The 16,569-nt window shown below is 34.6% G+C and overlaps 2 protein-coding genes across 6 annotated transcripts; both read right to left on the bottom strand.

Moving 5' to 3' along the window:
- Positions 1-821: 821 nt before the first annotated feature.
- On the bottom strand, positions 822-2,431 carry LOC122306642 (protein LIGHT-DEPENDENT SHORT HYPOCOTYLS 3-like). Its single transcript, XM_043119083.1, has 2 exons — positions 1,682-2,431; positions 822-1,575 (listed from the first exon to the last, which is right to left on the bottom strand). The coding sequence occupies exons 1-2, from the start codon at positions 1,921-1,923 to the stop codon at positions 1,245-1,247; spliced, it is 573 nt and encodes a 190-aa protein (XP_042975017.1). The 5' UTR covers positions 1,924-2,431; the 3' UTR covers positions 822-1,244.
- Positions 2,432-7,238: 4,807 nt separating this feature from the next.
- LOC122306881 (U-box domain-containing protein 3-like) lies at positions 7,239-12,832 on the bottom strand. 5 transcript variants are annotated; one of them, XM_043119430.1, is made up of 6 exons: positions 12,602-12,832; positions 11,158-11,247; positions 10,778-11,063; positions 10,292-10,408; positions 8,195-10,102; positions 7,239-7,663 (listed from the first exon to the last, which is right to left on the bottom strand). In XM_043119430.1, the coding sequence occupies exons 3-6, from the start codon at positions 11,051-11,053 to the stop codon at positions 7,601-7,603; spliced, it is 2,364 nt and encodes a 787-aa protein (XP_042975364.1). In that variant the 5' UTR covers positions 11,054-11,063; positions 11,158-11,247; positions 12,602-12,832; the 3' UTR covers positions 7,239-7,600. The 5 variants fall into 5 exon arrangements, with proteins under 5 accessions (XP_042975364.1, XP_042975359.1, XP_042975362.1 ...); XM_043119425.1 differs by having other exon boundaries at positions 10,778-11,058; XM_043119428.1 differs by lacking the exon at positions 11,158-11,247.
- Between the last annotated feature and the right edge of the window lie 3,737 nt (positions 12,833-16,569).

The following is a 16,569-nucleotide window of genomic DNA, read 5'->3' as shown; positions in this document are numbered from 1 at the left end:
CCAAATAACCAGAAGGATAAAAAGGTTCCTCAGTACTATCATTAGGCCTACGTACTAATATCGTTTTTCCCCTTTCTAGCTCAGATGATAGGTTTGTGGCTGAAGTATATATGGACAAAGTTTATATTCCATGATTGGAGTTCTTATATATAAGTACTTCCGGCGTTCAGGGGGTGTGTAATTTCACACTCTGAACGCTTTAAGCCTAGCTAGCTACCTCTGTCTTTCGCTCCTTTTTAGTGTGTGCAATTTTTTCTTGCTCCTCTTCATGTAGCGGGATATCAGTCAATCGCCTTGAAACTTTGCAAGTTTGATAGGTTAAAGTTCAGTGACAGATGTGTTCAATCAACTATAGTTAACAAGAACTATATACAAAGCTTTGACGAAGTTGAACTTGTCTGCCATTAATCTTAAATTCTTAATTACTGCTTCTCTAGCCAGCAAATGGAAATCCCAAAATAATTATCCTAACAGAAAACTTGTTATGATCTATGCATGCTTAAAGGCTTTATATGTCTTTTTTTATACTATCTCGATCTACTATTTTTCAGACAGTTAAGTAGGAGAAGTGGCAACTCAAACGATCGAGGGAGACAACTTAAGGGTCCCGTCAGAAGTAATGACACTTGCAGAAATGAAATAACAGACGATCATTTACAGTAACGCAACCATTAAACAAAGTATATTTAGTGCTAGACATATCTGACGTGAACGTGATCCTTGTGTTGAGGTCCTTTCAAGCTTAAAAAACTTTGGAACTGAATTGCCATCAATACATCCATGAAAAATAGGAGAAACGGAAAAAACCTTGAGAAAAGAGATGAAACTTGAAAGCCAAGTACATGATATGCAAATTTGGGTAGATGGATATTCAAGTACATAAAACCATGAGCAAAATATATGCCCAGTTCGACATAGACCATATCTTTTAGCCAGTACATTTTTTTAAATTTCCTCCCTAACACTTTTCCAGTGACAGTCTACTTGCAGTGATACTAGCACTGTTTTCTGAATCAAATGCATATTCTTGATATCCCAGATCCATAATACTGCTTCTGTAAAAGCTAACAGAACACACAGAAACACAGTGTATAATAGCTAGCACCTTTTAGAAATTTAACCCTAAATACGCCAAAACACCCTAGCTAGCTCTTTAAAAGATTCAAGGGAGTACCCATTTTGAAATTTGGCAATTTAAGATGTCTAGCTGAGAGTACGTAGAATCATGGACAATGGGGATTTCTTTATTGGCTTGCACCTGGGGGTGGTAGCTGACCTGGTGGAAACTGTTGACGGGAGCGCTTCCGCTTCTTTTTCTCATAGCTGACCCCTCTTGCTTTTGACTGCAAATCACGAACCTCACGGAGATAGAGCCTAACTGCTCGAGCCCCAAAAGGATTAACTTCAGGCTGCCCTCCGTTCTCTTCAAAGGCGGCTCGGAGGCGTCCGATGAGCGCGTCGAGGCTGCCCCAGGCCTGGCGCAGCGGGCATGGGCAAGGGGCTGGAGGGTTTGGGAGACCATAGAAGGGGCAGATTGGAGTGTGCACTTTGGTTTTGCCAAATTGGTCAAGGTACCTGTTGAAAATAGATAAATCACATAAACTTTGCCGTAGAATTCTAAAGTCTAACAGTAGAGCTTAAACTTTTTGAACCGATTAGTGCTGCTTAATTTATGCTGTACCGGAGGAATTCGAGAACATGGGCACCGCTGCATCTGGAGAGTGAAAGAGGTGGCCGGTGGTTCATCAGGTACTGGCCGAAGGTGTTCCAGTCACGGCGCTTCTGGTTTTCATAGCGGCTGCTTGGAGCAGAAGCTGCTGAAGAAGAGCTTGCGGCAACTAAGGTGTTATTGGTAGTACTAGAATCCGTGATGCCGGTGTTCTCGGAATTAGAACTCTCAGTTAATTCTGGGAGTGAATCCATGGATCTCTTTTGGGTGTGTATTTGGATGGATTTCTTGGATCTTAAGAGTAGCTAGCAGTAGTTTTCTCTTGGAAATTGGGGTGATGTTGTATTTATCGCTTCTACTCTTACATTCAAGCTTTCCACTTCTAGGGTTTTGCTTCTTAGAGCTAGAGGTGATCTTTAGGAGTTTGGAACGAGAGAGAAGGAGATATATATATTAGTTCAGGATCAGAGGAAATGCATATAATATATTTTGCTTTCTTATAGTGGAGAAGTGGATGTGACTAATTTATTCAAGGAAAGAAAAAGAAACAAAGATTCAAGCTCATGGAATCAGTTGTACTGCTGATGGATATTACAAATTTCCATTTATGAAGAAGAGAAAGGAGAAGAGATCAGGGTGAGGGAACGGAGTTGCAAATGTTGAGGCAAAAAGATCATGTGAATATGTGATGACTGATGAGACTGATCGGAAAGTGAAAGGACTTCTCCTGTTTGCCTTCTCTCTCTCTCTCTCTGTGCCCGTCCTTTACTCGGTTTTTCTTTGTTTTAACGATGCTAAGCGTGAAGGGTTTTTAGAATTATTCCTTAATTTTAGTTTGATCTATTGTACTAATTTTCCTTTATCAAGATTGTATATTTTTTTTTTAGTTTTGATTTTAAGATTTTTTGTAATATTTTGCTTGTTTATGTATTAAATATTCATTTTCTATAATTGAGAATTATTAATAAAAATAAGCTAATGCAATATTCTCTTTATTTTTTTAAATAAAAAAATAAAAATAGCAATTCATTTTTCCAACAAGCAACCATATATAATAGGTACAAAAATATCGACAAGAAATCCAACAAATATTTTAATTATAGCTAAAACAATGTTTATAAAAATAAAAATTATACATAGCGATGTGTTATTGTTATGTAATATTCATGACAAAGTAATAATTACTAATATAATAAAACAAACATATTAGAATATGTTTGGAATAAAATGAAATAAAATGTGAATTTTATGAATAGTAATAAGATAGTTTGTGAATAGTAATGAAATAGTTTTGAGATGAGTATTTTTTGAGTTTTGAAAAATGAGAGAAAAAATTGAATAAAAAATATTATAAAATTAAAATATTATTAGAATATAGTTTATAATATTATTTTTGTTTTAAGATTTGAAAATATTGAATTATTTTTTATTTTTTGTTGGAAAGTTTGAAAAAGTTGTAATGATTAATTTTAAAATATTTGTATTTGAATTATGTTTGGAAATGAGATGGGATGAAATTTTTTTTCAAATAAGCCCTTTTAATGTTACTAATATAATCAAATTCTAGAATTTTCAGATCAATTACCTAAAATTCCCATTCAAGTTAAATAAAAAACAGAATAATAATAATAATTCTGCTCATGTATGGGTTACGACCACCGGGGCCACCCCTTGGACAGCCCAAGGGAGGGATGGCCACTTCATGGCGTTAGCCAAGATCGGACTGCCCATGGCAACCTTAATAATCATGTACATATGTATATATATGCCTTGGTTAAAGTGGATTAATGAAACAAATTTGGGGCAATCCCATTGCAATTTGTGTTTCTTTCTCACAGCTAGAAGTAGTGATAATAATATCAAAAAGCCCTTTAAAATTTACATATCATAACTAAATCCAAGTACTCCAAATTCGCAATGAAACCAGTTGGCCATTTCAGATAGACATATAGATAATAGGCCAGGACAGTATGATCAAGCATACCTGGTCCTTTCCAATGGTGATCAGCGAATGAATGAAAGTGCATGGAAACATGACACAGATCGGTCGATCCAGCCTGCTGGAACATCCTTGCGTACACAATTACCAAGCAAACTTTGGATACAGCTTAAGCCATGCAGAAGCAGTACTAGTACTGCTGGGAAGTACATTAATTTTAGGGAAGCAGATTAACGTGGTAATTCTAGCTGAGTTCTGCTAGCTGCTAGCTAGAAGAGATGCATAGATAGCCAGAGGCTAGGAGACCAGCCAAAAGAACAGGTAGCTAGGCAGGGGAGGGGAGGGGACTTAGAAAAATAAAACAAGATGCTTTAGCTAATTAAGGCGCAAATGGTTTTACAATTTACATGAATATTATATGAAAATAGTGTAGCATATATGCACGGTTCTCTAACATTAATACTCATCTAGCATGAAAGTTTGAAACCACTGTTTTTAAGCAGAAAGGTCCTATTTCCTAAGCTAGCTAGCTAGCCCATTTTATGGGCGCCTTATGCTAAGGAATCGCCTTTATTACATTTATATATTCGTAAACCATGCATACACCTAAGTCGAGACTAGAGACAACTAATAAGATAGGGAGGATAGAATATAGAGCACTGACTCCAATTGATTTGGTGTCTCATGAGTAGGAAAATGAGGGGCTAATGACTATATACTCTTGAAAAATTATATCATCCATGATACATATACAAGAGGATTACACGTAAAATTTAAAAAAAAAAAAAAATAAGGAGGAGGGTTAAAGTGATTTACTCATGTATGTTCAATGTTCATATTTATATAATTAATTATTAATTAATAATTCAAATTAAAAACTTTTATATCACACACCATTCACGTAATATAATTTAATTTAAAATATAAATTTTAAAATTTAAATCTTACGGCACTTCTTACCTCCGTTTATTTTTCGTCCATGTAAACATCCCTTGTATTAGGTATTTTTCTTTGCAAAACGCTGGAAAATTAAATCTAGGGAAAAATGAATGGGTGCTTAATATTTCAAGTACCGTATTTGAACATGGGCTTTGTTGATTTGGGCCACTACAAGTTGACGATGCTTAAACTGGGCCTTATGCTCTTCACTATCATGATCAGATTAATGTTTTTTGTTTATACAAGTTTCTTGGTCTCGGGTTACATCATGGTATAAACATGATAGCAACATGCATGCATCAACATGTTTTTTGTTTTTGGTTTTTTGTTTCATGCATGGTGGTTGGTGAATTCTATATGATATTTGAGAAATGAGATGATACGAGCATTTATATATAGTACTGAAATGGTCTGTAAATGATAATAAAATTATTTAAGTTATGTTGTTTTTATGAGACTTTGAAAAAAAAAGAGAAAATTAAATAAACATATTATAAAATTAAAATATTATTAGAATATAATTTTTTAATAGTTTATTTTTTTTCAAGATTTAAAAAAATTATATATTTTTTATATTTTATTTGTAAGTATGAGAAAATTATAATGATTATTTTAAAAAATTATTATTATTTATAAAATATATAATGAGATAAAATTAAATGATATGAAAACTAAACATCCAAAGATAACATTCACAAAAAAGAGAATGAAATGGACGTTGTTGGACATGCACAGTGCATGCATGCAGTATTCGCAAATTGTATGGATGACAATTTTTGTTAGCCCCAATGTCGAAACTTGTCTTTTAGCCCCACAATGGATGCGCTGCACATCTACCCCCAACTGACTGTATTAATTACTATTATAAATAATTATTTTTATATATTTTTTATATATTTTATTAATATAATTGATTATATTAATATTTTTAATAATTAATCAATCACATTAATAAATTATATAAAAAAATATATAAAAATAACTGTACATAAAATTTTTATTAATTTATTAACAAATTCTTTATTTTCTCGTCCCTGTTCATGAACATTTCTACCCATATTCATTATTTCCTAATTTATTATATCACGTCAGGTTAGTTTGTGAGTATATTTTATGAAATATTTTTATGGGTTAGTTTGGTTATATAAAATTAAACTATTTTATCTTTATAATCATTATAATTATTCTAAACTCTTACATAAAATAAAATAAATAATTTCAACCTTTTCAATTTTCAAAAAAAAAAAAAAAAGATTAAAAAAATTATATTATAATAATATTTTATTTAACTTTTAACAAAACATCTAGACATCTAAATTGCTTAACTAGACGGACTAGACATTGCCCATATCTCCTTTAATTGCATCCACTACTCCAATTCTAGACATTAAAAACCCAGTTCAGAAGTAAAATACACTGCTGCGTAAGCTCCCCAAGCTTCTAGTATTACAGACATGGGATAAAAATCTTTTGGGATCAATCTTAATGCAAGAATTTTGACCCTGATTACCTATGAGCACAATTCCAATACCCATTTTGCACTGGTGAGACTGATATGGAGTTATATCCCAATTGGCTTTAACCATATCATCCTTTGGTGCCTCCCACTTTTGAGTGTGTAATTGTCAATTGATGCTGTTGCTATTCTGACTTACATTAAAGCATGAAAATCCTTTAAAGACATCTCTGCTGCTGCAACTAGATGATTAGGATGTTGGGGCTTTCCTTCATGAACCAGCTTGTTCCTACGTAGTCAAATATGCCTTGTTGTAATTGACAAATTATTACGGGTAGCTGGTATATTGTTGAGAACCTTCCACATGAAATTCTTAGCAACATTTTGAGGGTTCAAATTTCAAATTACTTGCCAATCTGTTGTGAAATCCCCATTAATATATATGTGAAGAACTCCCTTTGCAGCGATGCCGAATTTCCAATTGAAGATGATTTGCACTTCCAACATTACTTGTACCACCCCCATATCAGTTTATCTTTCTCCATTTAGAAGGCCTATTTGCAGTTTTAGAATCTCCTTGGCAACCTCGTTCACACATTATTTAAGAGGGAGAAGCTCTTACTCTTTATAATGAACTCCAAATGTGTAGTTGATTAATCCCTTTTTACTATGAGCCCTGTAATAGATTAATCTTGAAGAGCACAAGCTTAGTAAGGAAGTAAGAATTTTGACATCTGATGCAAACGTTTCAAATTCTTTTCTATCAATATGCATAAAATCCTGTCGCTGGCACGACTATTATCTACGAGGAAAAGCAAGACTAATTATTTTCTCCTATTCAACATCCGGCTGGGATTCGCTTTCCGGCACGTAAACAGAATCCTTCGAAAATAAATTATCTCAGTATTATGATGCTGCTAGAGGCTAGAGCACCAGAAGCATTTACTAAACAGTAACACAGTTCCAGTGGTATTTTCTCCCATTTTTCCAGGAGTATTGTACGCACCAACAATAAATGCAGTTCAAATTCACCAAGAAACGGTACCCAATATTCACAAATGTTAACTAGTGTAGGGTTGTTGGTGTTGACTCTACATGCTAGGTATTGCCAAAGAAGCTGCAAAAGGGACAAATGTGTTTTCCAGACCAGTAGTTACATGGCACAATAAGTATCACTAAAGTTGAAACTTTGGTGCAAACAATTGCAAAAGCTGATATTCTGAGCCCACAGCAGAAGACGAGTATATGACATATATAGCATAAACATGGTAGGATATATACAATACAAATACAACACTGATTGAGGACCTAAAAACAACACATCATGCAGGCCAAGCTATGTTATCAGGGAAACTAAAATTAGTACCGTGTCCAAAATCCAGTCCCATTTTGCACATCACCACAAATCCATCACTATCACAAGAACGAAGGATAAGGGAGAAAAAAATAGTTCTATGCTGCAAAGGCCATATATGAAACTAAAGAATGTGTTGGGGAAAAAAGCTCTAAAGGAAAATCTTGAAGAAGAGCAACTGACAAGTATAAAAGTGCAAAACTATATATATATAAAAGAAAACCAACAAAATTTTTCTCTTCATTATTTTCCCTTCCCTGCAACCTCTTCTCGCTGATTACGGAAGTGACTGAGAAGCCGTTGAGCCTGCAAGATAATAAACAAAGTATATTGTCATATTTATTCCACAAATTTAGATCATTCTCACAGAATCACAAAATCTGGACATAATTCATGCATCGAGACATAGTCGCTGGGAATAAACACAGTGTTAACCTGCCTAAGCCAATTCCAGATTTCCTAGATGCAGCAATAAATCAATACCATCAGTAAAATGTTCTGGTTTTCCAAGACATCTTCTGGGCATACAAAATGCTTCCTCTCATGCTTTCCAGCCATTTTTTCTTGCTTTTGCTAGATAAATGCATCATCATATACTGTTAAAGCATCGACATCTTATAAACACGCACAAAGTATTACAGAGCTGATCACATATGCTTGGGCTGTAGGGCTGTTACTCTTAAAAGTGGATATGATTGTTACTAAACTGTAATGTGCTTTTCTTATTTGTTGGTGGTGAGTAGGCACCAACAGCCCTCGATGGCACACCAATTGGTAACAGATGTTCAGACCCTAAGGAAAAAGATTGGAATGCAGAAAATAGAAGAAGCGGTGTACCTTTTCCTTTGCTCTGGGTGTGCCAGACTGAGATAAGGCAACCAAGGGAGGGACAGCGCCTTCTTGCAGCACCAGGGTACAATTCTTGGGATTGTGGAGGCACATTTGCAACAGTATGGAGGCAGCATTTTCCTTTCCCCTCCGAGATCCCGCTTCAACAATCTCAACCAGTAAAGGGATACCCCCTTTCTGATTAATTGCTGAACGCCCCTCCGCTATTGTCGAAAGGTTTGTTAGAAGAGCGACAGCCTTGTCAACCATCCCTGTAGCAGGGTCCATCAACTCAATAAGGTGCTTCACTGCTCCGGCTTGAACTATGCAAGCCTTATTTTCATGAAAAATTGATAGGTTAAACAAAGCAGCAGCAGCATCTTTCTTCCCTCTAAGAGTCCCTGAGCCTAGAAGATCCACCAATGCTTTAACTGCACCAGAACGACCAATTTTTGCCTTGTATTCTTCTAATACAGAGAGGCTGTATAGAGCGGCTGCAGAATTTTGTTTCGCTCCATCATTTCCCGTTTTCAGAACATGGATAAGTGGTTCTATAGCTCCTGATTCAGCAATCATGGCCCTATTGTTTTCATTAATTGATAAATTCAAAAGGGCCGTAACAGCATGTTCCTGGGTTAGCTTCATTTCTGAATACAGCAATGAAAGCAAAGGTGCAATAGCCCCACACTGGCCAATAATGGTGCGATTCTCAATGTTGTGCTTTGTAAGAAGCCGCAACCCTTCTGCAGCTGTAGCTTTCACTTCATTTGATGGCCTCTTAAGGTCTTCAATCAATTTCTTGATATGGGAAATAGTGGTCAATTCATCAGATCCTGAGTCCAAAAATGGGAGCGAGTTTTCTCTGAAGTAATTATGGTTTCTATTCCCTGCTACTTCAACTTTCGTTTGGGAGCTGTCAAATTTCTTTCCTGATAACCAAGGGGTAAATCCCAGTGCATTATAATGAGGAGAAGCAGCAGGAAATTCAGTTGTGATTTCTCCAGACAGTTCATTCACATTTTCATGCTTGTTAAATGTTCTTGATGACTGATCCGTTGATGGAGGCATATAATCAACACTGGAAATGGCCCGTGAGGCCGGTTCATTCCTGTGATGAATATACGACTGATCAGGGGGTGCATGGTCAAAGTTTTCTGTATCCTTGATTTGGAATCCGCCGTTGGATTTCTCCACACCTAATCTATACAAAACCTCACTCTTTTGCTTCTGAAATTCATTTCCAACTTCGGGAGAGGATCTTGATGTCATCTTGCTACTGTGTAAAGAACAAGAGGAACTATCTGTATGAATTAAATCTCGTGGAGATGCATGATCTGATGGTGATGACACTGAGACAAAATTAGTGCGCTCAGAGTTATGAAGTTTTATATTGTTTTCTTCACACCAGTTTGCTATCATGGCTTTTACTGTATAATTGGGAATGAGGTTTGTGTGTGTGAGTGTCTGACGAGTTTTTGGGCAAATAGTCAACCCATTATAAAGCCACTTTTGGATGGAAGACCTGTCGTAGGTTTGACCTGAAGCCACAATTACAGGATCCAACATGAGTTCCAATGATAAAGGACATCGGAAGTATGAAGGGACAAGGACTCCAGTTGTGGCTTCAAACCGTTGAATTTTAACCATGCAATCACGAATGTGGGTGACAAGATTCACTATTTGGAAGAGTTGATCTGATTCCCCTTCCACGTTATTAACCTGGGTATTTATTCTCTCTTTTTCCACAGAAATACTTTCTTTTAGAAGTTCCCGGTTTGTTGTCAAACTAAGGAACTCAGTAATCTTCACCAGATTTTCTGTGCAGGGAACAATATCATCTCTTTCACTTCGAAGAGCCTCTCCTATATATTCCGTTATTCTTTCCAGCTTCAGAAATTGAAGTTCCTGCATACAGTGCTGGAAAAGTACCAGAAATTAGTCTCACAATTGCCCTGAATGATCAAACACGAGTTATATATATATATATATATTTAAACAACACACTTTTGGCAGAAATGCGAAAGTTGTGGAAAAAGAATCAGCAGTACTAGAAAGTTTGTCAACTAAATCAATTTCACATTGGAAACTATACACGAAGGCATATACCTGCACAACAGTTGAACTTAAAGTAGATGGAGATGACTTTGACAATCTATAGAGAAGGTGACAAATCTTGAGCGATGAGCTCCAAATTTTCATCAACAATGGCTCACTCCTCAGAACCTGAGATGTGGGCATTGGATTGATTTAGAATAAAAATACATATAAAAAGTAATAAAAACAAGGAAAAAGAAAAAGAACACACAGAGGCAAAAACTTTATAATGCTCCACCTGATTTAAAGAGCAGATAGAGATAGAATAGAAGTTTTCTTCTTTACTTTACGATATTCTTAATATTCAGATAAATCATAAAATGATTTAGTAAATTCATAGATGAGATTCCTTGAGCATGAGCCAAAAAAGAAGTTTCAGAACTTAAAAACGAGGTATGCCCAAAATATCATACCTGTTAAATAGTGTGTTCCAAGTAGCATTATTCCCCCTTTTTTTTCTGGTGGGGGTGGGGGTGAGGGTGTTAAGACATTACTTACACTGCAAATTTTGCTCATGGTTGGAGACCAGTTTTCCATGAAGTCCCTTGTCTCATTAACAGCCACGTCAAGTTCTTCACATTCTTTATATAGGAATTCATCTGTAGGAATTTTGTAATCAACAATTTCATCGAGAACTGCCTTCAAAAGCTTCAGTACACCAACTAGTTGCCTGTAATCCTTCTGAAGAGGCATAGCTTTCATTGTCTGAGATGAAACTAGATTAATGAATCGAGAAATGTTGTTGATAAGACACGTTACAGATTTTGTGTCCATCTGACCTGTTCTGATAAAAAAATTTAGCAAAATTAAATTAAACAAAAATAAAGAAAATTTATGAACATAAATCACGTTAGAATATCTTGGTAAAAGTAGCTTACAATCATAAGAGTTCCCTTTGGCAACCACTAGATTTGCATTGTTATAACTGGGGCTTGATGATTCTAGAGAAAATAAGGTGCTCTTATTACCTATTATACACACCACAGCATGAAGAATTTCTTTAGACTAGTAACCAACAAGTCAGGCTGTCTTTTCTTTCTTGTATGTTCTTGTAAACAATGATTATCCTTAAACATAGCACACAAGAGCTAAAGAAGACTGTATAATAAATATGGGGATAGAATCATCCGGGATAAAGAAAAGCAGAAAATTGAAGCAGGTTGAATTTCCTGGCAGATCAAAAAACTGCAACATGAAAGAACAAAACGGTGATAAAACAGTTAATACTTAGTTTCACTATGTAAGTATGCCTCATGGTGGGACGCAAGGGGAGCCTACCAAACAGGACAGGGAACGGGAAGCTGAGTGGGTTTAACGAAAGCAGCCTGAAGAGGAGTAGAAAGTAACAGGAGATTTGGATCAAGGTGGAATAGTCTGTATAAAGTTCCCCCATAAGGTACTGGAGAACAAACAAAGAAAAGCTGGTACCCAATGACAATAACCCTGAAGGCAATTTGTGCATAAGAGTGTCTACGCAACAAGCTCTATAGAAAGGCTAAAGCAAAGCGTGAAACTCTTATAGCTAGGGGCTATTGTCTCTGCAATGAGCTTATGATCCAGCCACTATGTCAAGACAACCAAGTTATCCCAGGGGATGACCGCTTAAATGAGAAATTATTTACAGAAGGAAGCATTTCAAAAGCTGCCTCAACCCTGATTCTAACAATGCAAACATCTAGTGCTAGGTGCAGTGCTGCATATTGAGGCAGCTCAGCATACAACTGTAGATTACTTTTGAACTGCAACACTGACATACTAGAACAGACACCAGAAGCATGCACATAACTTAATGATGTAAATTCCAAATGCCATACACATCGGACTTTGAACCATGGAAGCAACCACACATCTTACAATCAAATACTCATTTCCTTAAAAATGCATAATTTTAAAACTTTTCACTTTACCTGGGAAAACAAGAACACTGCTGAATTCAGCCTAAAACAGCTATTTGGATAGACTGGCCATAATCTCCCATTTAGGGGAAATCATTCGAATAATAAAGATTCCAAACATCATATTTTTCTCCTTCAAGCCTTTTCAGCGACAAACTAGACTGTATGTGAATTTGCCGAAAACAACAATTATTGCTTCACACATTACGAGTAGAAAAAGGGGTCACGATCTTATCACACTCCCTTTCTTTGATCAAGTCCTAAAAGTTTTACCCAGAAGAGTTCCATGGCTTAAATCCAATATAAAAAGGGAACACCGAGCTCATTGATCTCCCACCCATTAACATATTCCACAAAGCATTCACATATTTATGACAAAAGCCAACATTTCATTAAAAAAAATCAGAAAGTTAGAAGAGAAGTATACCAGCTTTATTCATGTGGCTTAAGCCTGCAGGTTACAGCATGGACAGAACTTGACGAACCCGAAACTCGAAACTTCATCATGAAAATCCATATACGACTGGTAAAGATGAAGTCTTTGATTACACGTACAGGCTCTTACGCTCTGCAGCTGTTTCCCTCGCTCTCACAAAGCTGCATTAGAGGGGCAGAGACGAGAGAGGAAGGAGAAATCTTTTTTTTTTTTTTTACCTCAACAAACACTACACAATTTTTTATGCAACTACCTTTTAAAACGACTCATGTATCTATATAAAGCGATATTATTTTCATAAATGATTTGATAAAAGAGTAACATTAACAGAATTTATAAAAAAATATATATATATATAAAAATAACAACACATAAAATTTTTATATAAAAAACAAATTAAAATCTTTTCAAGATAATTTCCATTTTATCCTTCTTTTAGTCAGAGACTTCTCGCCTACGTGGTCTGAAAACAAGTCTAAGGCCGGTTTTATTATACCGGATATGATAAGGTATGATAAAAATTAAAAATTAAATAAAATATTATAAAAATTTAATTTTTTAATTTAAATTTTAAAATTTTAAAAATAAATTATTTATTATATTTTATATGAAATTTTTTTAAAAAAAATTATTGTATTAATTTAATAAAAAAACACGCTAACAAGGAGACCAATCAGGATTATAAGTTTGGAGTTACAAATTAAATATTTTAATAACTGAGACTTCTAGGAATGATTGAAATAAAATAGAAAATGAAAAGCTCTTTTCACAGACAATTGGGAGCCATGCCCCCCTTCCCCTCGTAATTGAATTACTCACTATTTCACCCAAAATAATATAAAATGAATAAAACATTTAAAAAAATCGATGGTGAAGAAAATTAAATAAAAATAGCAAAAAAACAGTGAAAGATTACAATATATGAATCTAGCTTTTCAAGGATTTAATATCCTTCATTTCATATTTCTTACGTATGATAAATGATCTTCATCAAGACAGTCTTTTTGTTTTTTATAGGCATAAAATGATAAAGAATATGAAATTATAACACTTTAATTTAAATGATATATTGATGAATTTAGGAATTTAATAAATATTGATATATGAATGAGCTAAAATTCTAAATGAAATCTAAATGGTCATATGTCAAGTTCATGTGCACATATTTTTTAAAGAGATTTTATAAAAATAAATTTATATTTTATGTAGTATGATAAATTTACTTTATAAAAAAAGTAACTTTATAATATGACTAAAAATACTTTCTTTTTATTTATAGAAGAAACTATGCCTAAGAACAAAACCATAGAAGTATAAAAGGAAATCGTACTCACAACAACAAAAGAAAGAATGAAAATTTTTCTTGTAAGTAGAGTTCGTGCACCAATTTACGTACCGATATTAATATGTAACGTATATGTTTAACGAAATGATGTAAATCAAAGATAGAAATAATTTTTATTAGATAAGACATTTTTTTCTTCTCTCAAATATTTTTTAAATAAAACAAATCATCAGTGCGTGAATTGATATACAAATTTATTTATATATAGCAAAACTCAGTGCGTTTTGATCTCCTTCTCCATAAGAAGAACTGTTGTTAGATACTACCAAACCCTAAAAGTAGCCAATTGATTAACAATGTTGTATATAGTCAGCCATCTAACCTTATCCGATTAATGTTGTCCAATAAAAAGGGGAAGCCTTAAGAAAGAAACATGTGATCCATTTCGTTAGCTAGGCCTAATAAATCTTAACATGATCCATGAATCTAATACGAAATTAATGAGTTTGATTTGTTTATTTTAAATGAGTGAGATTGTGATTAATTTATACGTAACCAAAACTCAATTTTACATAACTCGAACATAACATGCGACGTTTAGAGCTATTTTTTTTTTTTTTTCAAATTTCAAATCCAATGCAAATTTAATACAAAATTAGTTAATTATAGCTGAGGGGTATGATCCTTTTAATTAAATGAGTTTAGTTAGAATTGACTTATATATGTTTTACTCCACTTGACACCCTCTATATCTTTTAGATTTACTAATTGAGCATTAGCAAATAGCAAATTACCAATCCCATTTCTCCTATAGACTTCTTGTTCGGTATATGGTAGCATTTTAGGACAAGTTGCAATTAAGATAAGACTGCACATCATATTTTTCACTATCTTCTACTAACTTTTTTTTTTTAAACAAGCATGCTTAATATTAAAGATAATTAAATTGGATACATATTGTCTCAGGGTTGATCTTTTCTACTACTAATATACAGAATATATCTGGAAAGATTATTTAAAGATATTCAACTAGAAAACTAAGTTGGTTGTCACCCATTGCACTACTGAATATGCACGTCAACTTTGAAAACGATGAATTTTGGCTAACTCTCTTCTAATAACTTAACCCAATGGCAATGCATCATCAGTCGTGATCACCTTTTGTATTTGTTGGTAGCCACCCTGATCCCTTCAATGATCAGAAGATAACTCCTTGTTACCCCTTGTGCCATGCTTTGTATTCAATTCCTCAGTAGTAGTCCAATAAATAGATAGTCCATCCCAACAACTCCATTACTCATTCGGGATTTGCTACATACAGTCGGGAAATGCAGTCGGCGTGCAGTCGGCTATACGGAATGAATAAAAAAAAATTATAAAAAAATTATTTTATATTCAGGGGGACCTATATGAATTATAAAAAGTTATAAAAATAATTTTTTTTTTATGTAGGTCCCGTATTAATTTTTTTTTAACAGCTGACTGCACGCCGACTGCATTTCCCGACTGTAAAAATTATTTCTGTACTCATTAATGAGTCGTCTTGGTGTGAGATATGTTAGAAGTAGCATGGAATGCGCCGTTTGAGGTCTCTGTTCATTTATGCAGCTGTGTTCCTACATCAAATAAAATATTGATAGGTTCATATTACGAGACAGAGCTGACCCTTCTCAGTGCCGTACACTCACCCGATCTTCCCAAATATCTTGGCTGGGGCTAGGCAAGCTTTAAAACAAATATTGGCTGGGGCTGGGGCTGGGGCTGGGCAAGCTTCCCAAATATCTTTTTGGTATACCTATTTAGTATTTATTATGGATTCTGACAAAATTGCAAAATTGCAAGCCACAAGTACAATAAAAAGGAGTAGAGGACTCAGTCTCAAGCAGAGGTATTTCTCATTTGGATCATAATTGCAGAACAAAAATGACAATAACCCGGATTTACTTCAGTTTACACCTGCTTAACATCTAAATATTGAAAGTAGACAACTGGTAATGGCTCTGAAACCCATTTCAGCCAATTTGGTGAAACCTGAGTACCAGACCCCTTGAAAGTCTTCAGTTCAGTTTCCTAGCTTTGAAGAATGTCAAAATAGACGTTTTACATAATAAAATCCATGCAACTCTATTAAAGGCTCAGGATTTTTACAAAACAAGATAAACAGGAGCTTTTTCTGAGCTTCTATTTTTGTATTAGAGAGCTCTACGAGCATGCATTACTCAATTGGCAAAGCTGAATTAGTGGGAAGTTTTATTTATGGTACCTAAGGTCCTAAGCTTTGTTTATGGCACCCTGATTAAATTAAGAGTCTCTTCTTCAACTAAACTATAACCTATCCATCTTTTAGTTGATGATCAATTGCCAGCTTAAATCTCACTAGTGTCCTCTAGACGGTTGCATCATCGCACCCCACATCATACTGTTGGCACACCTTCCATTTTTATTGAAATAAAGCAAGAATGATTGACTTCTCAGCAAAATAAAGCAGAAAGATGAACTTGAACAATGGGTCTAGAACTCTACATACAGTTGCTTAAAAACTCAGATATTATACCATAGAACAATAGGTCTAAACTTGAGCAATATAAAATTAGTGAATATGCTGGCCGTTCAAAGGACAGATTCATAGAAGGATACGTTCCCCTTGTGGGGAATGAGACATTAAAGAAAAGGA

Source organism: Carya illinoinensis, chromosome 4 (assembly GCF_018687715.1).
Source record: "Carya illinoinensis cultivar Pawnee chromosome 4, C.illinoinensisPawnee_v1, whole genome shotgun sequence".
In the NCBI taxonomy this organism is placed as follows: domain Eukaryota; kingdom Viridiplantae; phylum Streptophyta; class Magnoliopsida; order Fagales; family Juglandaceae; genus Carya; species Carya illinoinensis.
Note: the sequence above shows the minus strand (reverse complement) of the source record. Positions and strands in the feature narration are given on the sequence as shown.